Below are 27907 nucleotides of genomic sequence, written 5' to 3' on the forward strand. Positions count from 1 at the left end.
TGTGTGACTTTTTATTCTCAGCAGCTGCCTCAGTTGGCGTGCAACGTTGCCATCGCCATGTCAACTAAAACAGCTTATGTCGCCTCCTGGAAGGCGAAGGCCTGCGGGGTGAAAGTTCACGCGGCCAAGGACATGTTACTCAGATGCACATATAGAAGAGAATATTACCTCACTCTCCTCCACGCCTGCTTTGCATGCAGACTGCATGTTGGCCAGTTGATTGTTTTGAGGAGACCGAGCCCTGAAGGTCAAAGTCACTCCGTCGGCGCTCGCCGCTGTGATTGCACTTGATCCAAGCTGTCGCCGCGCACGCACGTGGTCTCCCCCCCCCCCCCCCCCCCCCCCCCGTCTGAATGCGCGCATTTTCTTGCAAAGCACAATTTGTAAGTCCGTCTTAATCCCAGACGCCGCTTGCCTGGAATAATCGACGAAAACCGCGCCTCGGACACGATCCGAGGCGACACGAACGTCGCCTTTTTAAAGGGATTCAAGACGACAACCTTTTGATGATATTATACGGGGAACACTTTCGGTCTGTGCGGGATTATCTGGACAGTCCAACCTCAAAACTCCAAATGGATTATAATCAAACTTAAACTGGGTCATCATGTGGACATTAAATGACAACATATAAAAACAAAAAAAAAACGTTTGGGGGGTACTAGGATGACAGGGGATGCAAAACAATAACAATGCAATACTTTTTCATAGCATGATCACTACTGCCTAGTTTCTGTTTTTTTTTTTTTTTCTTATTTTACTGTTATTTTTATTCTCATTGTTGCTTTTTATTTTTATTCTTATGGTAATATATTTTTTTTAATTTTGTTTCCATTTATACCCCCATTATTTACTTTTTACTTTGTAAAGTCGATCTCAATTCTGTACACTGCTGCCGGAATTTTAATCCATCTATAAAGTTAAAAAAATATCAATAAATCAAACTAAATATATCCATATTGGTGTATAAATACTGACTTGATATCATCACCCATTATCATATGTTATACTTGTTTTGAAATTGTCATGCATCCATCAAATCTGCTGTTGAAACTTGACTATACAACCAACATATATAATCAACATATTTAATGAACATATAAACCAACATATATAACCAACATATATAACCAGCATATATAACCAACATTTACAGCCAACATACAAACGTTTGTATATAATCAACATACATAACCAACATATACAACCAACAAAAATAACAGACCTATACAACCAACATATGTAACCAATATATTTAATAAACATATAAACCAACATATATAACCAACATACATAACCAACATATACAACCAATATATACAACCAACATATACAACCAACAAAAATAACATACATATACAACCAACATATATAACCAACATAATTAATGAACATATAAACCAACATATACAACCAACATATACAACCAACATTTACAACAGACATTTACAACCAACATATATAACCAACATAATTAATGAACATATAAACCAACACATACAACCAACATATAAAACCAACATTTATAAACAACATATATAACCAACATATACAACCAACATATACAACCAACATATACAACCAACATTTACAACAGACATTTACAACCAACATATATAACCAACATAATTAATGAACATATACAACCAACATAATTAATGAACATATAAACCAACATATACAACCAACATTTACAACCAAAATATAAAACCAACATTTATAAACAACATATATAACCAACATATACAACCAACATATGCAACCAACATTTACAACAGACATTTACAACCAACATTTATAAACAACATACATAACCAACATAATTAATGAACATATATAACCAACATAATTAATGAACATATATAACCAACATATACAACCAACATTTACAACCAAAATATAAAACCAACATTTATAAACAACGTATATAACCAACATATACAACCAACATATGCAACCAACATTTACAACAGACATTTACAACCAACATTTATAAACAACATACATAACCAACATTTACAACCAACATATATAACCAACATAATTAATGAACATATATACCCAACATATACAACCAACATTTACAACCAAAATATAAAACCAACATTTATAAACAACATACATAACCAACATTTACAACCAACATATAAAAACAACATACATAACCAACATATACAACCAACATATATAACCAACATATATAACCAACATATATAACCAGCATATATAACCAACATTTACAGCCAACATACAAACGTTTGTATATAACCAACATACATAACCAACATATACAACCAACAAAAATAACAGACCTATACAACCAACATATGTAACCAATATATTTAATAAACATATAAACCAACATATATAAACAACATACATAACCAACATATACAACCAATATATACAACCAACATATACAACCAACAACAATAACATACATATACAACCAACATATATAACCAACATAATTAATGAACATATAAACCAACATATATAACCAACATATACAACCAACATATACAACCAAAATATAAAACCAACATTTATAAACAACATACATAACCAACATATATAACCAACATATACAACCAACATTTACAACAGACGTTTACAACCAACATATACAACCAACATATATAAACAACATACATAACCAACATATACAACCAACATATATAGCCAACATATATAATTAACATATTTAATGAACATATAAACCAACATAATATAGCTAACATATACAACCAACATTTATACTATAGCCACCACAGTATATAACCAACATATATAATTAACATATATAACCAACATATATAATTAACATATAAACCAACATATATAACCAACATATATAATAATTATATATGTTGGTTATATATGTTAATTACATATCCTGGTTATGTATGTTAAACATATATAATCAACAGACAGAATTAACATATATAACCAACATATATATTTAACATATAAACCAACATATAAAATCAACATATATAATGATTATATATGTTGTTTGTATACGTTAATTATATATGTTGGTTATATATGTTCAACATACATAACCAACATATACAACCAACATTTACAACCAACACATATAAACAACATATATAACCAACATATATATTTAACATATAAACCAACATATAAAATCAACATATATAATGATTATATATGTTGTTTGTATACGTTAATTATATATGTTAGTTATATATGTTCAACATATACAACCAACATATTCAACCAACATTTACAACCAACACATATAAACAACATACATAACCAACATATACAACCAACATATACAACCAACATTTACAACCAACAAAAATAACAGACATATACAACCAACATATATAACCAACATAATTAATTAACATATAAACCAACATATATAACCAACATATACAACCAACATTTACAACCAAAATATAAAACCAACATTTATAAACAACATACATAACCAACATATACAACCAACATATACGACCAACACATATAAACAACATACATAACCAACATATACAACCAACATTTACAACCAAAATATAAAACCAACATTTATAAACAACATACATAACCAACATATACAACCAACATTTATAAACAACATACATAACCAACATATACAACCAACATATACGACCAACACATATAAACAACATACATAACCAACATATACAACCAACATTTACAACCAAAATATAAAACCAACATATATAAACAACATACATAACCAACAAATACAACCAACATATACAACCAACATATATAAACAACATACATAACCAACATATACAACCAACATATACGACCAACACATATAAACAACATACATAACCAACATATACAACCAACATATATAACCAACATAATTAATTAACATACAAACCAACATATACAACCAACATTTACAACCAAAATATAAAACCAACATTTATTAACAACATACAAACCAACATTTACAACCAACATATATAAACCACATATATAACTAACATATTTAATGAACATATAAACCAACATAATATAACTAACATATACAACCAACATTTATAGTAAAGCCACCACAGTATATAACCAACATATATAACCAACATATATAATTAACATTTAAACCAACATATATAATTAACATATAAACCAACATATATAATTAACATATATAACCAACATACTGTATATAATCAACATACATCATTAACATATAGACCAAGATATAAGTATGACTGATTAGGAGCAGGACATGAATAAGCATTTTTGCTTTTTCTCCCGTATCCTCATGTTTGTTAAATTACAAACAGTGATGAAGAGCTGCTATAAAGTCTGTCTGTCGGAGTAAATAAATGCATTCATTCATTCATTCATTCATTCATTCATATATATACCATATCTTGTGTGTGCAGGATGGAGGAGACGGTGCGGTCGCTGCTGCAGAGTCAGGGAGTGGTGGAGCAGACGGCGGCTGACACAGCGGACATCATGAAGGCCTACAAAGTAAACAATTAAGAAGTGTCATTTATTTGTGGCGGACCAGCTCTTAACTGAACACACTTGTGCATCACATCGTCGTCGCCCATTCAAACTAAATTGAAATCATTTTAATTAGTACTTGGCCCATCCAAAACATCCATCCATCCGTCTTCTTCCGCTTATCCGAGGTCGGGTCGCGGGGGCAGCAGCCTAAGCAGGGAAGCCCAAGGCATTCCCGGGCCAGCCGGGAGACATAGTCTTCCCAACGTGTCCTTAGTCTTCCTCGTGGCCTCCTATCAGTTGGACGTGCCCGAAACCCCCCAAAGGTGGGTGGCATCCTGACCAGATGCCCGAACCCCCTCATCTGGCTCCTCTCCATGTGGAGGAGCAGTGGCTGTGATCCTGTCCTTTCAGTCATAACCCAAAGCTCATGACCATGGGTGAGGATGGGAACGTAGATCGACCGATAAATTGAGAGCTTTGCCTTCCGGCTCGGCTCCTTCTTCACCACAACGGATCGATACGGCGTCTGCATTACAGAAGCCGCTGTACCAATCCGCCTGTCAATATCACGATCCACTCTTTCCTCACTCGTGAACAAAAATCCCAGGTACTTGAACTCCTCGTGTTGGGACAAGGTCACCACCCCAACCCGGAGATGGCACTCCACCCGAGAACCATGGACTCGGACTTGGAGTCACCCAAAACAGCCTGATTTTTAACATGTAACAAAAAAGAAGCAAACTTTAGGATAAGAAATAAAAACAATACCATTTCAGTAGTTTTATGAGGTAATGTTACAAGAATGTAGAGTATTTACCTTAAAATGAGGACTACGGTGTCTCCTTCAAGCTGTTTCTCCATATTTTAATTAATAAATGTTTGCCGTTTTTTGCCCTTTTTTGTCTTAGACAAACTTTAATGATCCACAAGAGAAATTGTTATTTTTTTAAAAATTTCTTTAGATTTGAGTCCAAACTAGCATGATCAAAGTCACCAGAAATGACAACGAAGGCATCGGGGTGTTTGATCTGTTGCCTCGTCTGCAGAAGGCGGGATGAAGATTACAGAAGTAAACTCCCTTGGCAAATAATATGGTGGGATTCGCAACAGCCAGAAGTTCGATGCCCGGCATGCAAACGCACTCCTTTCCAGTAATATGTCCGGGATTACACCACCTCTCCTTCGTCCGAGATAGCAATCCCGCCGCCTTTCTTCTTATCGCTCATTTTGCATCAGTATGGTGCAGACTCCCTCTCATACGCTCGTACTGCTTCACCAAGTTGGCTACACACTCCCTCATGTTTTTGATGATTTCTTTCTTTAATTCAATGACTACCATGCTCTTCCTCTCAGCACTGTTTTTTTTTAAATAATGGAAAAACAATGATGATCTGTATGTGTGTATATATATATATATCCATCCATTTTTTTACAGCGTATTCCCTTTGGGGGCCCGGTGGGGCGCTGCTGCCTATCTCAGCTACAATCGGGCGGAAGGCGGGGTACACCCTGGACAAGTCGCCACCTAATTGCAGGGCCATATATATATATAGATATATATATATATACTTATATACAGAATATGGACCGACATCATATTGTTAGGAATGGGATGGCAGGGCAGGTGGTCAAACACTTTTGGCAATAAAGTGTAAATGAGGAATGAAATGCATACTGTGGTGACTTGTCCAGGGTGTACCCTGCCTTCCGCCCGATTGTAGCTGAGATAGGCGCCAGCGCCCCCCACGACCCCGAAAGGGAATAAGCGGTAGATAATGGATGGATGGATGGATGCATACTGTATTTCTTTGAATTGCCGCCGGGGCGTTTACCAAAGGCATGCGGTAAAAGTAAGCATGCGCTAATTATTTTAAAACCTCTTCTCACTCCGGCGCTTACCAAAGGCATGCGGTAAATTAAGGCCTGTGCTTATGAATTTGAGTGTGATGTAAGGATACCATCATGAAAAGCACATTTAATAAAAAAAACTGTATTATGGTCTTACCTTTACTTATACATGAAGTCCATGCGCAGCTCCTTCTGATCAAAAGCATCAATAACTTGTTTATAGAAGTCTTTCTTATCTTTCTTCAGCTTTAAAAGTCTCTGTCCCGATGGAGATCTTCCTTTATCACCTCCTGCTTCGATTAAAAGTCCAGTTTAGAAAACTGTTTTATTTTAGATATGTAATCCTCCATGTTAAAAGTGCAAGCGAGAGGAAAAAATAAACTCTTGCTGCTTGTTGTCACTTCTTCTGCAGCCGAGTAGTCGCAAGAAGGATCACTAGCGCCCTCTACCACCAGGAGGCGGGAGTCATTTAATGACTCATATTTGACACACGCAGCTATGGTATATTAATAAAACATAGCTGCTTACTGTTCTTTTTAGAATATTCAATAGCTTGGACCTTAAATCCTACTGAATAGCTCTTAATCTTCTTCCCTTTATGCGATTTCAAATGATTGAAATCAGCCTTCAGGTGAAATGTCACTCCTGACGTGACGAGTTTGACCCTGTGGAAATTCTAGGCATATGCTAAGTATTTTGCGAAATGTGTTTGATTTGGCGGAAATTTTAGACTTGCGCTAATAAAAAATAATATTTTGCGAAACGAGTTTGACCCGGCGTTAATCCTGAGCCGGCGGTAATGCTAAGCATTGGCTAATTATTTTGCGAAACGAGTTTGACCCGGCAGTAATTCTAGGCAGGCTCATACTATATATTCAAGGAAATACGGTAATCTCTTTTACCATCGTTAGAGCGGTAGGAAATGAGGGGAACGCCACACAAATGCCATTTTCATACTTTGCTATGAAATTCTGTCTAGGATGCGATAGTGTTCTCTCACTTTCTTTATCAAAGATCTGGCACTCGCAACTTTCTTTGGCCCCGGGGTGGTTTGTTTTGCAGTGGTACTCAGAGTGGATGATATTCCATGTTCCGTAACGCCGTTCTGGGGAATGACACCAAACTGAGTAGTTTTGTTACGAGCAATGTTTGGCAACAGAAGCGGCGAAAAGTCTTTGCGTGAACGTAATCATTGGAAAAAAGCGCGTGGCGCCGCTGTATAACTCATGAGATCTGAGGACGTGAGAATAGCTGCCCGAGTTTGGCGTATATTTTTCAGTTTACTGCTGGGGGGGGCGGGGCGAAAAACAATCATCGCTGACCTTGTTATGTTGCAGAAATGGCTGGCGGGACGGAGCAGGGAAGTAGTGGGAATTAGAACCATCGCACGTCTCCCAGGCGGAGGAGGGTCACCTTCCGGGTCACACTTGACGATTTGTTTTCACACCTGCCTGGATTTGTTTTCCCATCTTTTTTTTTTTTTTACAGACCCCTAAGAAAAAAAAAAAACAACACATAGCATCCAGCTGTGAGCTGTGTGTATTTGCGTGAACACCATTCTTTATCGCTTCCTGTCTTATAGCAGCTAAATTAATCCTTCTAAGCCCCAAATGCCCGGAAAATCATTTAATGCCTGCAGGGGATTAGAAGAAAAGGGCACCACGTTTGGTACTTGCATGATATTCTGAGTGAGCGAACGCTTTCATTTTTGTGCGACAAACAAAAAAACAAGAAATGAGTGATGAGTGCAAAATGGCCCCTTAGTTCCAGTGAAAGGAACTATTAATTACCAACACATTTTCGACAATTCCATGCTCCCAACCTTGTGGGAACAGTCTTCCAACATGACTGGTGCACCAGTGCATAAAGCAAGGTCCATAAAGACATGAATGACAGAGTGAACTTGACTGGCCTGCACAGAGTCCTGACCGGGACCCCTTAGAACACTCTGACAGACTCTCACTGTTGTCCGGGTTCCATGGACCACCAAGAACGGGCATGACTGCGGCAGTTTTATCACTTTGTTTGTTTTTCATTAAACATTTTGGACAATTCCATGCTCCCAACCTTGTGGGAAAAGTTTAGAGTGGGCCCCTTCCTCTTCCAACATGACTGTGCACCAGTGCACAAAGCAACGTCCGTAAAGACATGGATGACAGAGTGAACTTGACTGGCCTGCACAGAGTCCTGACCTGCACCCGATAGAACAATGTGACAGACTCTTACTCTTGTCCGGGTTCCATGGACCACCAAGGACGGGCAATTCCATGCTCCCAACCTTGTGGGAACAGTTTGGAGCGGGCCCCTTCCTCTTCCAACATGACTGTGCATCAGTGCACAAAGCAAGGTCCATACATTTGGTGGAGGAGGAAATATGGTGTGGGGTTGTTTTTTCAGGAGGTGGGCTTGGCTTCTTAGTTCCAGTGAAAGGAACGTTTAATTGCTCCAGGATACCGAAACATTTTTGGACAATTCCATGATCCCAACCTTGTGGGAACAGTTTGGAGCGGGCCCCTTCCTCTTCCAACATGACTGTGCCCCCCTGGCATAAAGCAAGGTCCATAAAGACATGAATGACAGAGTGAACTTGACTGGCCTACACAGAGTCCTGACCTGAACCCGATAGAACAATGTGACAGTTTCTCACTGTCGTCGGGGTTCCATGGACCACCCAGGATGGACATGACTGCGGCAGTTTTATCACTTTGTTTATTTTTCAATAAACCCTTTCTGACAATTCCATGCTCCCAACCTTGTGGGAACAGTTTGGAGCGGGCCCCTTCCTCTTCCAACATGACTGGTGCACCAGTTCACAAAGCAAGGTCCATAAAGCAAGGTCCATAAAGACATGAATGACAGAGTGAACTTGACTGGCCTGCACAGAGTCCTGACCTGAACCCGATAGAACAATGTGACAGACTCTCACTGTCGTCCGGGTTCCATGGCAGTTTTATCACTTTGTTTATTTTTCAATAAACCTTCTGTGCAGGTCGGGTGGCTTTTCAGCTCCTCGTCCCTCAAACCGCTCGCTCCCCCGGTTGCTTTTCAGCCGCCCTCGTCTTCGTCTCACTCTTGGTCGCTTCCGCTCTTCACGCATTCCTCGTGTCTCTCCAACTCGTTCTCGGCTGCCCCCCTTTTATTCATTTAGAGGAGATTACATAATTGTGCCCAGGTGCACGAAAAATCATTTAATGCTTGCAAGGGATTAGAAGAAAAGGGCACCACGTTTGGTACATGCATGATATTCTGAGTGAGCGAATGCTTTCGTTTTCGTGCAACGAACTGGCGACCAAAAATAAAATAACAAGAAATGAGTGATGAGTGCAAATTGGCCCCTTAGTTCCAGTGAAAATAACTTTGAATTGCTCCAGGTAGCAAAACATTTCGGACAATTCCATGCTCCCAACCTTGTGGGAACAGTTTGGAGCGGGCCCCTTCCTCTTCCAACATGACTGTGCACCAGTGCACAAAGCAACGTCCGTAAAGACATGGATGACAGAGTGAACTTGACTGGCCTGCACAGAGTCCTGACCTGCACCCGATAGAACACTGTGAAAGACTCTTACTCTTGTCCGGGTTCCATGGACCACCAAGGACGGGCAATTCCATGCTCCCAACCTTGTGGGAACAGTTTGGAGCGGGCCCCTTCCTCTTCCAACATGACTGTGTATCAGTGCACAAAGCAAGGTCCATACATTTGGTGGAGGAGGAAATATGGTGTGGGGTTGTTTTTTCAGGAGTTGGGCTTGGCATCATAGTTTCAGTGAAAGGAACGTTTAACTGCTCCAGGATACCAAAACATTTTGGACAATTCCATGCTCCCAACCTTGTGGGAACAGTTTGGAGCGGGCCCCTTCCTCTTCCAACATGACTGGTGCACCAGTGCATAAAGCAAGGTCCATAAAGACATGAATGACAGAGTGAACTTGACTGGCCTGCACAGAGTCCTGACCTGAACCCCATAGAACACTGTGACAAACTCTCACTGTCGTCCGGGTTCCATGGACCACCAAGGACGGACACGACTGCGGCAGTTTTATCACTTTGTTTATTTTTCAATAAACATGTTGGACAATTCCATGCTTCCGACCTTGTGGGAACAGTTTGGAGCGGGCCCCTTCCACTTCCAACATGACTGGTGCACCAGTGCACAAAGCAAGGTCCATAAAAACATGGATGACATAGTCAACTTGACTGGCCTGCACAGAGTCCTGACCTGAACCCCATAGAACACTGTGACAAACTCTCATTGTCGTCCGGGTTCCATGGACCACCAAGAACGGGCATGACTGCGGCAGTTTTATCACTTTGTTTGTTTTTCATTAAACATTTTGGACGATTCCATGCTCCCAACCTTGTGGGAAAAGTTTAGAGTGGGCCCCTTCCTCTTCCAACATGACTGTGCACCAGTGCACAAAGCAACGTCCGTAAAGACATGGATGACAGAGTGAACTTGACTGGCCTGCACAGAGTCCTGACCTGAACCCGATAGAACAATGTGACAGACTCTTACTCTTGTCCGGGTTCCATGGACCACCAAGAACGGGCATGACTGCGGCAGTTTTATCACTTTGTTTATTTTTCAATAAACATTTTGGACAATTCCATGCTCCCAACCTTGTGGGAACAGTTTGGAGCGGGCCCCTTCCTCTTTTAACATGAATGGTGCACCAGTGCACAAAGCAAGGTCCATAAAGATATGAATGACAGAGTGAACTTGACTGGCCTGCACAGAGTCCTGACCGGGACCCCTTAGAACACTCTGACAGACTCTCACTGTTGTCCGGGTTCCATGGACCACCAAGAACGGGCATGACTGCGGCAGTTTTATCACTTTGTTTGTTTTTCATTAAACATTTTGGACAATTCCATGCTCCCAACCTTGTGGGAGCAGTTTGGAGCGGGCCCCTTCCTCTTCCAACATGACTGTGCACCAGTGCACAAAGCAACGTCCGTAAAGACATGGATGACAGAGTGAACTTGACTGGCCTGCACAGAGTCCTGACCTGCCCCCGATAGAACACTGTGAAAGACTCTTACTCTTGTCCGGGTTCCATGGACCACCAAGAACGGGCAATTCTATGCTCCCAACCTTGTGGGAACAGTTTGGAGCGGGCCCCTTCCTCTTCCAACATGACTGTGTATCAGTGCACAAACCAAGGTTCATACATTTGGTGGAGGAGGAAATATGGTGTGGGGTTGTTTTTTCAGGAGTTGGGCTTGGCTTCTTAGTTCCAGTGAAAGGAACGTTTAATTGCTCCAGGATGCCGAAACATTTTTGGACAATTCCATGATCCCAACCTTGTGGGAACAGTTTGGAGCGGGCCCCTTCCTCTTCCAACATGACTGTGCACCCATGCATAAAGCAAGGGCCATAAAGACATGGATGACAGAGTGAACTTGACTGGCCTGCACAGAGTCCTGACCTGAACCCGATAGAACAATGTGACAGATTCTCACTGTCGTCGGGGTTCCATGGACCACCCAGGACGGGCATGACCACGGCAGTTTTATCACTTTGTTTATTTTTCAATAAACATGTTGGACAATTCCATGCTTCCGACCTTGTGGGAACAGTTTGGAGCGGGCCCCTTCCTCTTCCAACATGACTGTGCACCAGTGCACAAAGCAAGGGCCATACATTTGGTGGAGGAGGAAATATGGTGTGGGGTTGTTTTTTCAGGAGTTGGGCTCGGCTTCTTAGTTTCAGTGAAAGGAACGTTTAACTGCTCCAGGATACCCAAACATTTTGGACAATTCCATGCTCCCAACCTTGTGGGAACAGTTTGGATCGGGCCCCTTCCTCTTCCAACATGACTGGTGCACCAGTGCACAAAGCAAGGTCCATAAAGACATGGATAACAAAGTCTGGTGTGGATGAATTTGACTGGCCTGCACAGAGTCCTGACCTGAACCCGATAGAACAATGTGACAGACTCACTGTCGTCCGGGTTCCATGGCAGTTTTATCACTTTGTTTATCTGTCAATAAACCTTCTGTGCAGGTCGGGTGGCTTTTCAGCTCCTCGTCCCTCAAACCGCTCGCTCCCCCGGTTGCTTTTCAGCCGCCCTCGTCTTCGTCTCGCTCTTGGTCGCTTTCGCTCTTCACGCATTGCTCGCGTCTCTCCAACTCGTTCTCGGCTGCCCCCCTTTTATTCATTTAGAGGAGATTATATAATTGTGCCCAGGTGCACGAAAAATCATTTAATGCTTGCAAGGGATTAGAAGAAAAGGGCACCACGTTTGGTACATGCATGATATTCTGAGTGAGCGAATGCTGTCATTTTTGTGCGACGAACTGGCGACAAACTAAAAAACAAGAAATGAGTGATGAGTGCAAATTGGCCCCTTAGTTCCAGTGAAAGGAACTTTTAATTGCTCCAGGATACCGAAACATTTTTGGACAATTCCATGATCCCAACCTTGTGGGAACAGTTTGGAGCGGGCCCCTTCCTCTTTCAACATGACTGTGCACCCATGCATAAAGCAAGGTCCATAAAGACATGAATGACAGAGTAAACTTGACTGGTCTGCACAGAGTCCTGACCTGAACCCGATAGAACAATGTGACAGATTCTCACTGTCGTCGGGGTTCCATGGACCACCCAGGATGGACGTGATTATGGCAGTTTTATCACTTTGTTTATTTTTCAATAAACATGTTGGACAATTCCATGCTTCCAACCTTGTGGGAACAGTTTGGAGCGGGCCCATTCCTCTTTTAACATGACTGTGCACCCATGCATAAAGCAAGGTCCATAAAGACATGGATGACAGAGTGAACTTGACTGGCCTGCACAGAGTCCTGACCTGAACCCGATAGAACAATGTGACAGACTCTTACTCTTGTCCGGGTTCCATGGACCACCAAGAACGGCCATGACTGCGGCAGTTTTATCACATTGTTTGTTTTTCAATAAACATTTTGGACAATTCCATGCTCCCAACCTTGTGGGAACAGTTTAGAGCGGGCCCCTTCCTCTTCCAACATGACTGGTGCACCAGTGCACAAAGCAAGGTCCATAAAAACATGGATGACAGAGTGAACTTGACTGGCCTGCACAGAGTCCTGACCGGGACCCCGTAGAACACTCTGACAGACTCTCACTGTTGTCCGGGTTCCATGGACCACCAAGACCGGGCATGACTGCGGCGGTTTTATCACTTTGTTTGTTTTTCATTAAACATTTTGGACAATTCCATGCTCCCAACCTTGTGGGAAAAGTTTAGAGTGGGCCCCTTCCTCTTCCAACATGACTGTGCACCAGTGCACAAAGCAACGTCCGTAAAGACATGGATGACAGAGTGAACTTGACTGGCCTGCACAGAGTCCTGACCTGCACCCGATAGAACACTGTGAAAGACTCTTACTCTTGTCCGGGTTCCATGGACCACCAAAGACGGGCAATTCCATGCTCCCAACCTTGTGGGAACAGTTTGGAGCGGGCCCCTTCCTCTTCCAACATGACTGTGTATCAGTGCACAAAGCAAGGTCCATACATTTGGTGGAGGAGGAAATATGGTGTGGGGTTGTTTTTTCAGGAGTTGGGCTTGGCTTCTTAGTTCCAGTGAAAGGAACGTTTAATTGCTCCAGGATACCCAAACATTTTTGGACAATTCCATGATCCCAACCTTGTGGGAACAGTTTGGAGCGGGCCCCTTCCTCTTCCAACATGACTGGTGCACCAGTGCACAAAGCAAGGTCCATAAAGACATGGATAACAAAGTCTGGTGTGGATGAACTTGACTGGCCTGCACAGAGTCCTGACCTGAACCCTATAGAATACTATGACAGACTCTCACTGTCGTCCGGGTTCCATGGACCACCAAGGACGGGCATGTTTGCGGCAGTTTTATCACTTTGTTTGTTTTTCATTAAACATTTTGGACAATTCCGTGCTCCCAACCTTGTGGGAACACTTTGGAGCGGGCCCCTTCCACTTCCAACATGACTGGTGCACCAGTGCACAAAGCAAGGTCCATAAAGACATGGATAACAAAGTCTGGTGTGGATGAACTTGACTGGCCTGCACAGAGTCCTGACCTGAACCCGATAGAACAATGTGACAGACTCTCCATGTCGTCTGGGTTCCATGGCAGTTTTATCACTTTGTTTATCCGTCAATAAACCTTCTGTGCAGGTCGGGTGGCTTTTCAGCTCCTCGTCCCTCAAACCGCTCGCTCCCCCGGTTGCTTTTCAGCCGCCCTCGTCTTCGTCTCGCTCTTGGTCGCTTCCGCTCTTCACGCATTGCTCGCGTCTCTCCAACTCGTTCTCGGCTGCCCCCCTTTCATTCATTTAGAGGAGATTATATAATTGTGCCCAGGTGCACGAAAAATCATTTAATGCTTGCAAGGGATTAGAAGAAAAGGGCATCACGTTTGGTACATGCATGATATTCTGAGTGAGCGAATGCTTTCGTTTTCGTGCAACGAACTGGCGACCAAAAATAAAATAACAAGAAATGAGTGATGAGTGCAAATTGCCCCCTTAGTTCCAGTGAAAATAACTTTGAATTTCCCCAGGTAGCAAAACAATTCGGACAATTCCATGCTCCCAACCTTGTGGGAGCAGTTTAGAGCGGGTCCCTTCCTCTTCCAACATGACTGTGCACCCATGTATAAAACAAGGTCCATAAAGACATGAATGACGGAGTGAACTTGACTGGCTTGCACAGAGTCCTGACCTGAACCCGATAGAACACTGTGACAGACTCTCACTGTCGTCGGGGTTCCATGGACCACCAAGGACGGGCATGTTTGCGGCAGTTTTATCACTTTGTTTGTTTTTCATTAAACATTTTGGACAATTCCATGCTCCCAACCTTGTGGGAACAGATTGGAGCGGGCCCCTTCCTCTTCCAACATGACTGTGCACCAGTGCACAAAGCAAGGTCCATACATTTGGTGGAGGAGGAAATATGGTCTGGGGTTGTTTTTTCAGGAGTTGGGTTTGGGTTCTTAGTTCCAGTGAAAGTAACTTTTAATTGCTCCAGGATACCCAAACATTTTGGACTATTCCATGATCCCAACCTTGTGGGAACAGTTTGGAGCGGGCCCTTTCCTCTTCCAACATGACTGGTGCACCAGTGCACAAAGCAAGGTCCATAAAGACATGGATGACAGAGTCTGGTGTGGATGAACTTGACTGGCCTGCACAGAGTCCTGACCTGAACCCGATAGAACAATGTGACAGACTCTCACTGTCGTCTGGGTTCCATGGCAGTTTTATCACTTTGTTTATTTGTCATTAAACCTTCTGTGCAGGTCGGGTGGCTTTTAAGCTCCTCTTCCCTCAAACCGCTCGCTCCCCCAGTTGCTTTTCAGCCGCCCTCGTCTTCGTCTCGCTCTTGGTCGCTTCCGCTCTTCACGCATTGCTCGTGTCCCTCCAACTCGTTCTCGGCTGCCCCCCTTTTATTCATTTAGAGGAGATTATATAATTGTGCCCAGGTGCACGAAATCATTTAATGCTTGCAAGGGATTAGAAAAAAAGGGCACCACGTTTGGTACATGCATGATATTCTGAGTGAGCGAATGCTTTCGTTTTCGTGCAACGAACTGGCGACCAAAAATAAAATAACAAGAAATGAGTGATGAGTGCAAATTGGCCCCTTAGTTCCAGTGAAAATAACTTTGAATTGCTCAAGGTAGCAAAACATTTCGGACAATTCCATGCTCCCAACCTTGTGGGAACAGTTTAGAGCGGGTCCCTTCCTCTTCCAACATGACTGTGCAACCATGGATAAAGCAAGGTCCATAAAGATATGGATGACAGAGTGAACTTGACTGGCCTGCACAGAGTCCTGACCTGAACCCGATAGAACACTATGACAGACTCTCACTGTCGTCCGGGTTCCATGGACCACCAAGGACGGGCGTGACTGCGGCAGTTTTATCACTTTGTTTGTTTTTCATTAAACATTTTGGACAATTTCGTGCTCCCAACCTTGTGGGAACAGTTTGGAGCGGGCCCCTTCCTCTTTTAACATGACTGTGCATCAGTGCACAAAGCAAGGTCCATACATTTGGTGGAGGAGGAAATATGGTGTGGGGTTGATTTTTCAGGAGTTGGGCTCGGCTTCTTAGTTTCAGTGAAAGGAACGTGTAACTTCTCCAGGATACCCAAACATTTTGGACAATTCCATGATCTCAACCTTGTGGGAACAGTTTGGAGCGGGCCCCTTCCTCTTCCAACATGACTGGTGCACCAGTGCACAAAGCAAGGTCCATAAAGACATGGATAACAAAGTCTGGTGTGGATGAACTTGACTGGCCTGCACAGAGTCCTGACCTGAACCTGATAGAACACTATGACAGACTCTCACTGTCGTCCGGGTTCCATGGACCACCAAGGACGGGCATGTTTGCGGCAGTTTTATCACTTTGTTTGTTTTTCATTAAACATTTTGGACAATTCCGTGCTCCCAACCTTGTGGGAACAGTTTGGAGCGGGCCCCTTCCACTTCCAACATGACTGGTGCACCAGTGCATAAAGCAAGGGCCATAAAGACATGGATGACAGAGTGAACTTGACTGGCCTGCACAGAGTCCTGACCGGGACCCCATAGAACACTGTGACGGACTCTCACTGTCGTCCGGGTTCCATGGACCACCAAGGACGGGCATGTTTGCGGCAGTTTTATCACTTTGTTTGTTTTTCATTAAACATTTTGGACAATTCCGTGCTCCCAACCTTGTGGGAACAGTTTGGAGCGGGCCCCTTCCACTTCCAACATGACTGGTGCACCAGTGCATAAAGCAAGGGTCATAAAGACATGGATGACAGAGTGAACTTGACTGGCCTGCACAGAGTCCTGACCGGGACCCCATAGAACACTGTGACGGACTCTCACTGTCGTCGGGGTTCCATGGACCACCAAGGACGGACAGAACTGCGGCAGTTTTATCACTTTGTTTATTTGTTTATTTATTCTATTAAAAGGGCATCACGTTTGGTACATGCATGATATTCTGAGTGAGCGAATACTTTCATTTTTGTGCAACACACTGGCGACAAAAAAACAAAAAAACAAGAAATGAGTGATGAGTGCAAATAAAACGAGGGCAGGAAAGAAAAAAAAGAGGTTGCATGTGGCTAAATGTCACTGCTAATGCGCTCCATTGAGGATTAGCAGCACGTTTGATGGATAGTCTGGTAGTTGGCCTGAGGTGCAAAATCTTTATTATATATATATAAAAAAAATATATATCCCGTGAGGTATATGTGAAATGCTTCTGAGACCTGAACATACACAACAAAATGATTAATAAAAGGCTGCAGATGCTTTACTTCGCGTGCAAGCAGAAAGATGAAATATGAGAAGTTGATATGAAAGTTGGCTTTAAACGTCTTAACTTCCGCGCCGCAGCTCCTGTGGACTTTGTGGAAAAAGAGCAAACACGGAGGCTTGGTGGGCCATTCCCCAGCCGCTCGGTCTTACGCAAGCACTTTCTGTGCCTTCAGCAGACAAACTCAATAACTGGAAAGGGCAGCGCGAGGGACAAGGTTCCCGCCCCTCTCTCTGCGGACGCCATTACGGGGGCCTTTTAACGCCGCCTGATGAGCAGCCTTCTCCGAGCAAACTGCCAACGAGCACACTGGAGCCCAGCACAATAAAGCAAGGCCGCGCCAACACCACTTTTTTACACCGACTCGTAAAAGATGGAAAACCCAATAAGTGTAAAGGAAATTCGATCTATAATTTGTCATGTCTTGTGATCATGTTTTGTTTAGATATGTTCTGTTTTGTTTAACTCCATTGTTTCCTGTTTTTGCACTGTTTTGTTTCCATGACTACCCATTAGTTTTCACCTGTCCTCATGTCACGCACCTGTCTCACGTTTTGCACTCGCACACCTGTCACTAATCATGTCTATTATTTAAAGCCAAAGTTGCCAGGAAGTCAGCCTGGCGACCCTACCTCCACTCTGCTTCATGCCATGTTTACGGTTTCGTGCTCAGTTTTGTTTCAATAGTCAAGTTTGTTCTCCGCCATTGTGCGCGCCTTTTGTTTGCTTGTAGTTATAGTGTTAAAATAAAAGATATCAGTACCTTCACGCCTTGCCCGCTCCAACTTTCCTTTGCCTTTGTGCAAGTTTTGTTTCATTAGTCAAATGTGTTCTCCGCCATTGTGCGCGCCTTTTGTTTGCTTCTAGTTATAGTGTTAAAATAAAAGATGTCAGTACCTTCACGCCTTGCCCGCTCCAACTTTCCTTTGCCTTTGTGCAAGTTTTGTTTCAATACTCAAGTTTGTTCTCCGCCATTGTGCGCCCCTTTTGTTTGCTTCTAGTTATAGTGTCTATCTGTGTTGGCCCTGCGATGAGGTGGCGACTTTTCCAGGGTGCACCCCGCCTTCCGCCCGATTGTAGCTGAGATAGGCGCCAGCGCCCCCCGCAACCCCAAAAGGGAATAAGCAGTTGAAAATGGATGGATTGGATAGTTATAGTGTTAAAATAAGATGTCATTACCTTCACGCTCCAACTTTCCTTTGCCTTTGTGCAAGTTTTGTTTCATTAGTCAAGTGTGTTCTCCGCCATTGTGCGCGCCTTTTGTTTGCTTCTAGTTATAGTGTTAAAAAAAAAGATGTCATTAACTTCACGCCTTGCCCGCTCTAACTTTCCTTTGCCTTTGTGCAAGTTTTGTTTCAATAGTCAAGTTTGTTCCCCGCCATTGTGCGCGCCTTTTGTTTGCTTGTAGTTATAGTGTTAAAATAAAAGATGTCAGTACCTTCCCGCCTTGCCCGCTCCAACTTTCCTTTGCCTTTGTGCAAGTTTTTTATCATCAGTCAAGTTTGTTCTCCGCCATTGTGCGCGCCTTTTGTTTGCTTTACCATGAATTGATTAACGTGGACCCCGACTTAAACAAGTTGAAAAACTTATTCGGGTGTTACCATTTAGTGGTCAATTGTACGGAATATGTACTGTACTGTGCAATCTACTAATAAAAGTATCAATCAATCAATCAATGCTTCTAGTTATAGTGTTAGAATAAAAGATGTCAGTACCTTCACGCCTTGCCCGCTCCAACTTTCCTTTGCCTTTGTGCAAGTTTTGTTTCATTAGTCAAGTGTGTTCTCCGCCATTGTGCGCGCCTTTTGTTTGCTTCTAGTTATAGCATTAAAATAAAATATGTCAGTACCTTCACGCCTTGCCCGCTCCAACTTTCCTTTGCCTTTGTGCAAGTTTTGTTCCATTAGTCAAGTGTGTTCTCCGCCATTGTGCGCGCCTTTTGTTTGCTTCTAGTTATAGCATTAAAATAAAAGATGTCAGTACCTTCACGCCTTGCCCGCTCCAACTTTCCTTTGCCTTTGTGCAAGTTTTGTTTCAATAGTCAAGTTTGTTCTCTGCCATTGTGCGCGCCTTTGGTTTGCTTCTAGTTATAGTGTTAAAATAAAGATCTCATTACCTTCACGCCTTGCCCGCTACAACTTTCCTTTGCCTTTGTGCAAGTTTTGTTTCAATATTCAAGTTTGTTCTCCGCCATTGTGCGCGCCTTTTGTTTGCTTCTAGTCATAGTGTTGAAATAAAAGATGTCAGTACCATCACGCCTTGCCCGCTCCAACTTTCCTTTGCCTTTGTGCAAGTTTTGTTTCAATAGTCAAGTTTGTTCTCTGCCATTGTGCGTGCCTTTTATTTGCTTCTAGTTATAGCGTTAAAATAAAAGATGTCAGTACCTTCAGGCCTTGCCCGCTCCAACTTTACTTTGCCTTTGTGCAAGTTTTGTTTCATTAGTCAAGTGTGTTCTCCACCATTGTGCGCGCCTTTTGTTTGCTTCTAGTTATAGTGTTAAAATAAAAGATGTCAGAACCTTCCCGCCTTGCCCGCTCCAACTTTCCTTTGCCTTTGTGCAAGATTTTTTTCATCAGTCAAGTTTGTTCTCCGTCATCGTGCGCGCCTTTTGCTTGCTTTACTATGAATTGGTTAACGTGGACCCCGACTTAAACAAGTTGAAAAACTTATTCGGGTGTTACCATTTAGTGGTCAATTGTACGGAATATGTACTGTACTGTGCAATCTACTAATAAAAGTATCAATCAATCAATCAATGCTTCTAGTTATAGCGTTAAAATAAAAGATTTCAGTACCTTCACGCCTTTCCCCCTCCAACTTTCCTTTGCCTTTATGCAAGTTTTGTTTCATTAGTCAAATGTGTTCTCCGCCATTGTGCGCACCTTTTGTTTCCTTCTAGTTATAGTGTTAAAATAAAATATGTCATTACCTTCACGCCTTGCCCGCTCCAACTTTCCTTTGCCTTTGTGCAAGTTTTGTTCCATTAGTCAAGTGTGTTCTCCGCCATTGTGCACGCCTTTTGTTTGCTTCTAGTTATAGCGTTAAAATAAAAGATGTCATTACCTTCACGCCTTGCCCACTTCAACTTTCCTTTACCTTTGTGCAAGTTTTGTTTCATCAGTCAAGTGTGTTCTCCGCCATTGTGCGCGCCTTTTGTTTACTTCTAGTTATAGTGTTAAAATAAAAGATGTCAGTACCTTCACGCCTTGCCCGCTCCAACTTTCCTTTGCCTTTGTGCAAGTTTTGTTTCAATAGTCAATATTGTTCTCCGCCATTGTGCGCGCCTTTTGTTTGCTTCTAGTTATAGTGTTAAAATAAAAGATGTCAGTACCTTCACGCCTTGCCCGCTCCAACTTTCCTTTGCCTTTGTGGAAGTTTTGTTTCAATAGTCAAGTCTGTTCTCCGCCATTGTGCGCGCCTTTTGTTTGCTTCTAGTTATATTGTTAAAATAAAAGATGTCATTACCTTCACGCCTTGCCCGCTCCAACTTTCCTTTGCCTTTGTGCAAGTTTTGTTTCAATAGTCAAGTTTGTTCTCCGCCATTGTGCGCGCCTTTTGTTTGCTTCTAGTTATAGTGTTGAAATAAAAGATGTCAGTACCTTCACGCCTTGCCCGCTCCAACTTTCCTTTGCCTTTGTGCAAGTTTTGTTTCATTAGTCAAGTGTGTTCTCCGCCATTGTGCGCGCCTTTTGTTTGCTTCTAGTTATAGCGTTAAAATAAAATATGTCATTACCTTCACGCCTTGCCCGCTCCAACTTTCCTTTGTCTTTGTGCAAGTTTTGTTTCAATAGTCAAGTTTGTTCTCCGCCATTGTGCGCGCCTTTTGTTTGCTTCTAGTTATAGTGTTAAAATAAAAGATGTCAGTACCTTCACGCCTTGCCCGCTCCAACTTTCCTTTGCCTTTGTGCAAGCTTTGTTTCATTAGTCAAGTGTGTTCTCCGCCATTGTGCGCGCCTTTTGTTTGCTTCTAGTTAAAGCGTTAAAATAAAAGATGTCAGTACCTTCACGCCTTGCCCGCTCCAACTTTCCTTTGCCTTTGTGCAAGTTTTGTTTAAATAGTCACGTTTGTTCTCCGCCATTGTGCGCGCCTTTTGTTTGCTTCTAGTTATAGTGTTAAAATAAAGATCTCATTACCTTCACGCCTTGCCCGCTCCAACTTCCCTTTGCCTTTGTGCAAGTTTTGTTTAAATAGTCAAGTTTGTTCTCCGCCATTTTGCGCGCCTTTGGTTTGCTTCTAGTTATAATGTTAAAATAAAAGATGTCATTACCTTCACGCCTTGCCCGCTCCAACTTTCCTTTGCCTTTGTGCAAGTTTTGTTTAAATAGTCAAGTTTGTTCTCCGCCATTGTGCGCGCCTTTTGTTTGCTTCTAGTCATAGTGTTGAAATAAAAGATGTCAGTACCTTCACGCCTTGCCCGCTCCAACTTTCCTTTGCCTTTGTGCAAGTTTTGTTTCAATAGTCAAGTTTGTTCTCCGCCATTGTGCGCGCCTTTTGTTTGCTTTTTTTCTTAAATCATGTTTTCTCACTCCATGCCTGTCTCCATCTTGGCATCTTCGGGTTCGTCACCAACTAACTAACGACAGTTTGACTAGTTGTTGCTTTCTCGAGTGCCGATAGCCTCAATTCCATCCAGAACATTCTATTATTAGTTTTAATAGCGATTTCAAAACGCGAGTCGGTGTCATTCCAAAAAAACTAATTACACGAGCAAACATGTTTGGTTCTCCCGAGCAGTTTTTCCTGGGTGGAGTCTTCTGGATTTACACTTTGCAGACGTCCTATCTCCTGGTGTGTTGTCCCGTGCCAACCTCAGCCTTCCCAATTAGCAGAGTCGTTAATGAGATGCCAGGAAGACTTGGGTCTCCATCAAAGAGGGCTGGCAGACAAACGCGGGAGGGCCGACCATCAAGGTCGCGGCTGTAATTCGGAAAACAAGAGATACATGATTAGGGATTATGGGATGTTTAGTTGACGCTGCCTCCCCATCTGCCCATTTCACCCCCTCCCCCCCTCCCCCCGCTTTCATCTTGTCTTTCACTTTCTCTTTCTTCTGCGATTTCTGTATTTTTTTTGTATTTTTTCCCATGCACACCCCATCTGCCGTGGCGTCTCCCTGCCAAACCTCCCCCTGGTCTCCCAGCGCCTCTAACCTGCTCTATTTTTTTTTTTTTGTATCGTTCCCCCGCCTCAGGAGAAACTCTCCGAGGAAATGCACAGGCTGCACGACTGCCCAGAAAAGACCGGCCCCCTGCCGGCGACTCAGACTGGGCAGGGGTCCGCGATGCCGCCGCACGCCGACGTCAGCCAAGCGGACGCGGATGATGACAGAACCAAGCTCTTGTTGGAGCGCCTGAAGAACCTGGAGGTATACTTCTCTACCTACATACCCATTTACTCACACATTATACCCCCAGGTAGGGTTGGACGGTACACTGTGGTACTAATGAATCATATTCGGTACTATACCGCCTTCTAAAAAGTACCGGCCCCACACCCATTGGCAATGTCACAATTGTTCAACTCGGCTAGCGGTTAATGACTATCTGCAGTGTTGTAAGCTAATATAAACACTTACAAAGTCATTTTGATAGTAGGCTAATAGAACTAATATACAAACCTCGTTTCCATATGAGTTGGGAAATTGTGTTCGATGAAAATCCAGGCTCGGGATCTTTCTGTGTGGAGTTTGCATGTTCTCCCCGTGAATGCGTGGGTTCCCTCCGGGTACTCCGGCTTCCTCCCACTTCCAAAGACATGCACCTGGGGATAGGTTGATTGGCAACACTAAATTGGCCCTAGTGTGTGAATGTGAGTGTGAATGTTGTCTGTCTATCTGTGTTGGCCCTGCGATGAGGTGGCGACTTGTCCAGGGTGTACCCCGCCTTCCGCCCGATTGTAGCTGAGATAGGCGCCAGCGCCCCCCGCGACCCCGAAAGGGAATAAGCGGTAGAAAATGGATGGATGGATGGTAAATATGAACGGAATACAATGATTTGCGAAGCATTTTCAACCCATATTCAGTTGAATATGCTACAAAGATAACATATTTGAATAATCATCAACTTTAGAATTTGATGCCAGCAACACATGACAAAGAAGTTGGGAAAGGTGGCAATAAATACTGAAAAAGTTGAGGAATGCTCATCAAACACTTATTTGAGACATCCCACAGGTGTGCTGGCTAATTGGGAACAGGTGGGTGCCAGGATTGGGTATAAGAACAGCTTCCCAAAAAAATGCTCAGTCTTTCACAAGAAAGGATGGGGCGAGGTACACCCCTTTGTCCACAACTGCGTGAGCTAACAGTCAAACAGTTTAAGAACAACGTTTCTCAAAGTGCAATTGCAAGAAATTTAGGGATTTCAACATCTACAGTCCATAATATTATCAAAAGGTTCGGAGAATCTGGAGAAATCACTCCACGTAAGCGGCATGGCCGGAAACCAACTTTGAATGACCGTGACCTTCGATCCCTCAGACGGCACTGTGTCAAAAACCGACATCAATCTCTAAAGGATATCACCACATGGGCTCAGGAACGCTTCCGGAAACCACTTTCACTAAATACAGTTTGTCGCAACATCTGTAAGTGCAAGTTAAAGCTCTACTATGCAAAGCGAAAGCTATTTATCAACAACATCCAGAAAACACCGCCGGCTTCTCTGGGCCCGAGATCATCTAAGATGGACTGATGCAAAGTGGAAAAGTGTTCTGTGGTCTAAGGAGTCCACATTACAAATTGTTTTTGGAAATATTCGACATCGTGTCATCCGGAACAAAGGGGAAGCGAACCATCCAGACTGTTATCGACGCAAAGTTGAAAAGCCAGCATCTGTGATGGTATGGGGGTGCATTAGTGCCCAAGGCATGGGTAACTTACACATCTGTGAAGGCACCATTAATGCTGAAAGGTACATACAGGTTTTGGAACAACATATGCTGCCATCTAAGCGCGGTCTTTTTCATGGACGCCCCTGCTTATTTCAGTAAGACAATGCCAAGCCACATTCAGCACGTGTTACAACAGCGTGGCTTCGTGAAAAAAGAGTGCGGCCGCCTGCAGTCCAGACCTGTCTCCCATGGAAAATATGTGGCGCTTTATGAAGCGTAAAATACGACAGCGGAGACCCCGGACTGTTGAACGACTGAAGCTCTACATAAAACAAAAATGGGAAATAATTCCACTTTCAAAGCTTCAACAATTCGTTTCCTCAGTTCCCAAATGTTTATTGAGTGTTGTTAAAAGAAAAGGTGGTGAACATGCCCTTTCCCAACTACTTTGGCACGTGTTGCAGCCGTGAAATTCTAAGTTAATTTTTATTTGAAAAAAGTTTGAGTGTGAACATCAAATATGTTTTCTTTGTGGTGCATTCAACTGAATATGGGTTTGAAAGGATTTGCAAATCATTGTATTCCGTTTATATTTACATCGAACACAATTTCCCAACTTAAATGGAAACGGGGTTCGTACCTGAGCCACGCCGCGGTCTAGCAACTTGTTTGTGAGCGTCTTCTACAAGAGGTGCTTAAAGTGCTTCTTGAGAGAATCACTTGTTTCTTGTTACATTTGTGCTCATCTCCTAAGCTTTAGGGATTTAATTATCCTCTTCTCTCGGAATCTTCGGGGCTATAATTACGCTCTGCAGCGTTCCCGATGAGGGATGGCGAGCTCCTCCTAAAGGGCAGAAGGTGAGCGGCGCCAGGCCGGCTGACAGCTCCTAACACGCTGCCGGCCTCTGACAAATTGAAAACCCCCAGAGATCAATAGTGCTCTGACTGGTCCCTCGTCAATTGGAGGAGATATTCTTATTAGATCCCAACCCCAAAGTTCAACATCATGACTCGCGTTTCCTTGACCTTTTCCTCTGTAGTACCTCGGAGAGTTTTATCGGCCGCGCTGCTTCTCTGTTGACCTTTCATTGCCGTGTTCACCTCTTTCAACGTGTTGCATCACATGTGCGGTCGTGGTCAAGAGTCGACGTACACTTGTAAAGAATCAATCAATCAATCAATCAATGTTTATTTATGTAGACCCAAATCACAAATGTCTCAAAGGACTGCACAAATCATTACGACTACAACATCCTCGGAAGAACCCACAAAAGGGCAAGGAAAACTCACACCCGGTGGGCAGGGAGAATTCATATCCAGTGGGACGCCAGTGACAATGCTGACTATGAGAAACCTTGGAGAGGACCTCAGATGTGGGCAACCCCCCTTCCCCCTCTAGGGGACCGAAAGCAATGGATGTCGAGCGGGTCTAACATGATACTGTGAAAGTTCAATCCATAGTGGCTCCAACACAGCCGCGAGAGTTCAGTTCAAGCGGATTCAAGACAGCAGCGAGAGTCCCGTCCACAGGAAACCATCTCAAGAGGAGGCGGATCAGCAGCGTAGAGATGTCCCCAACCGATACACAGGCGAGCGATCCATCCTGGGTCCCGACGAGCGGTCCATCCTGGGTCTCGACTCTGGACAGCCAGTACTTCATCCATGGTCATCGGACCGGACCCCCTCCACAAGGGAGGGGGGACATAGGAGAAAAAAGAAAAGAAGCGGCAGATCAACTGGTCAAAAAAGGAGGTCTATTTAAAGGCTAGAGTATACAGATGAGTTTTAAGGTGAGACTTAAATGCTTCTTAGGGACGGCGTGGCGCAGTGGGACCGTGGCCGTGCGCAACCCGAGGGTCCCTGGTTCAAATCCCACCTAGTACCAACCTCGTCAAGTCCGTTGTGTCCTGAGCAAGAAGCTTCACCCTTGCTCCTGATGGGTGCTGGTTGGCGCCTTGCATGGCAGCTCCCTCCATCAGTGTGTGAATGTGTGTGTGAATGGGTAAATGTGGAAGTAGTGTCAAAGCGCTTTGAGTACCTTGAAGGTAGAAAAGCGCTATACAAGTACAACCCATTTATTTATTTATTTATTCTACTGAGGTAGCATCTCGAACTGTTACCGGGAGGGCATTCCAGAGTACTGGAGCCCGAACGGAAAACGCTCTATAGCCCGCAGACTTTTTTTGGGCTCTAGGAATCACTAATAAGCCGGAGTCTTTTGAACGCAGATTTCTTGCCGGGACATATGGTACAATACAATCGGCAAGATAGGATGGAGCTAGACCGTGTAGTATTTTATACGTAAGTAGTAAAACCTTAAAGTCACATCTTAAGTGCACAGGAAGCCAGTGCAGGTGAGCCATTACAGGCGTAATGTGATCAAACTTTCTTGTTCTTGTCAAAAGTCTAGCAGCCGCATTTTGTACCAACTGTAATCTTTTAATGCTAGACATGGGGAGACCCGAAAATAATACGTTACAGTAATCGAGACGAGGCGTAACAAACGCATGGATGATGATCTCAGCGTCATTAGTGGACAAAATGGAGCGAATTTTAGCGATATTACGGAGATGAAAGAAGGCCGTTTTAGTAACGCTTTTAATGTGTGACTCAAAGGAGAGAACATCGTCTCATGGCTGTCTTGAGTTTCCAGTCATTTCTTCAACTCTTATTTTGTTGGTGATAGTATTCGGAGCACATTGTTGGTCACAAAAAACATTCATGAAGTTTGGTTCTTTTATGAATTTATTATGAGTCTACTGAAAATGTGAGAAAACCTGCTGGGTGAAAAGTATACAAACAGCAATGTTAGTATTTGCTTACATGCAGAGGTGGGTAGAGAAGCGAGAAATTATACTCAAGTAAGAGTACTGTTACTTTAGAGAAGCGGTAGGGAACCTATGGCTCTAGAGCCAGATGTGGCTCTTTCGATGACTGCATCTGGCTCTCAGATAAATCTTAGCTAACATTGCTTAACACGATAAGTAATGGATATTTCCGCTGGTAATCACAGTGTTAAAAATAACGTTCGAAATATAAAACATTCTTATGCATTTTCATCCATCCATCCGGTTTCTACCGCACCTGTTCAAGAAGTCGCATTAATGGTAAAAAGTGTTTTATTTATCGTTGGTTAGCCTCAGAATAACAATGTTATTAAAAAGAGTAAGCGACTTATTATACTCTAAAAATGTTGGTATTTCTTAAAAATGCACAGAGTTGTATTCAGTGTTAAAAATATATATATATATATATATATATATGGCGCTTACGGAAATACTTTTAAAAATATTTGGCTTGTATGGCTCTCTCAGCCAAAAAAGGTTCCCGGCCCCTCCTTTAGAGATTTATTACTCAAGTAAAAGTAAGGATTAGTCACCCAAATAATTACTTCAGTAAAAGTAAAAAAGTATGTTGTGAGAAAACTACTCAAGTACTGAGTAACTGATGAGTAACCTGTTTG

At 43.0% G+C, this 27907-nt stretch overlaps 1 protein-coding gene across 8 annotated transcripts in view; it reads left to right on the top strand.

Moving 5' to 3' along the window:
• LOC133544269 (nck-associated protein 5-like) overlaps window positions 1-27907 on the top strand; it is a 323916-nt gene that overhangs the window by 220090 nt on the left and 75919 nt on the right. For all 8 annotated transcript variants that reach the window (XM_061889431.1, XM_061889433.1, XM_061889432.1 and 5 more), the window contains 2 exons: window positions 4410-4500; window positions 22805-22978. In XM_061889431.1, coding sequence (XP_061745415.1) covers window positions 4410-4500; window positions 22805-22978 — 265 coding nt within the window. The remainder of the gene's footprint in view (window positions 1-4409; window positions 4501-22804; window positions 22979-27907) is intronic.

The sequence above is a fragment of the Nerophis ophidion genome, linkage group LG27 (genome assembly GCF_033978795.1).
Source record: "Nerophis ophidion isolate RoL-2023_Sa linkage group LG27, RoL_Noph_v1.0, whole genome shotgun sequence".
Classification (NCBI taxonomy): domain Eukaryota; kingdom Metazoa; phylum Chordata; class Actinopteri; order Syngnathiformes; family Syngnathidae; genus Nerophis; species Nerophis ophidion.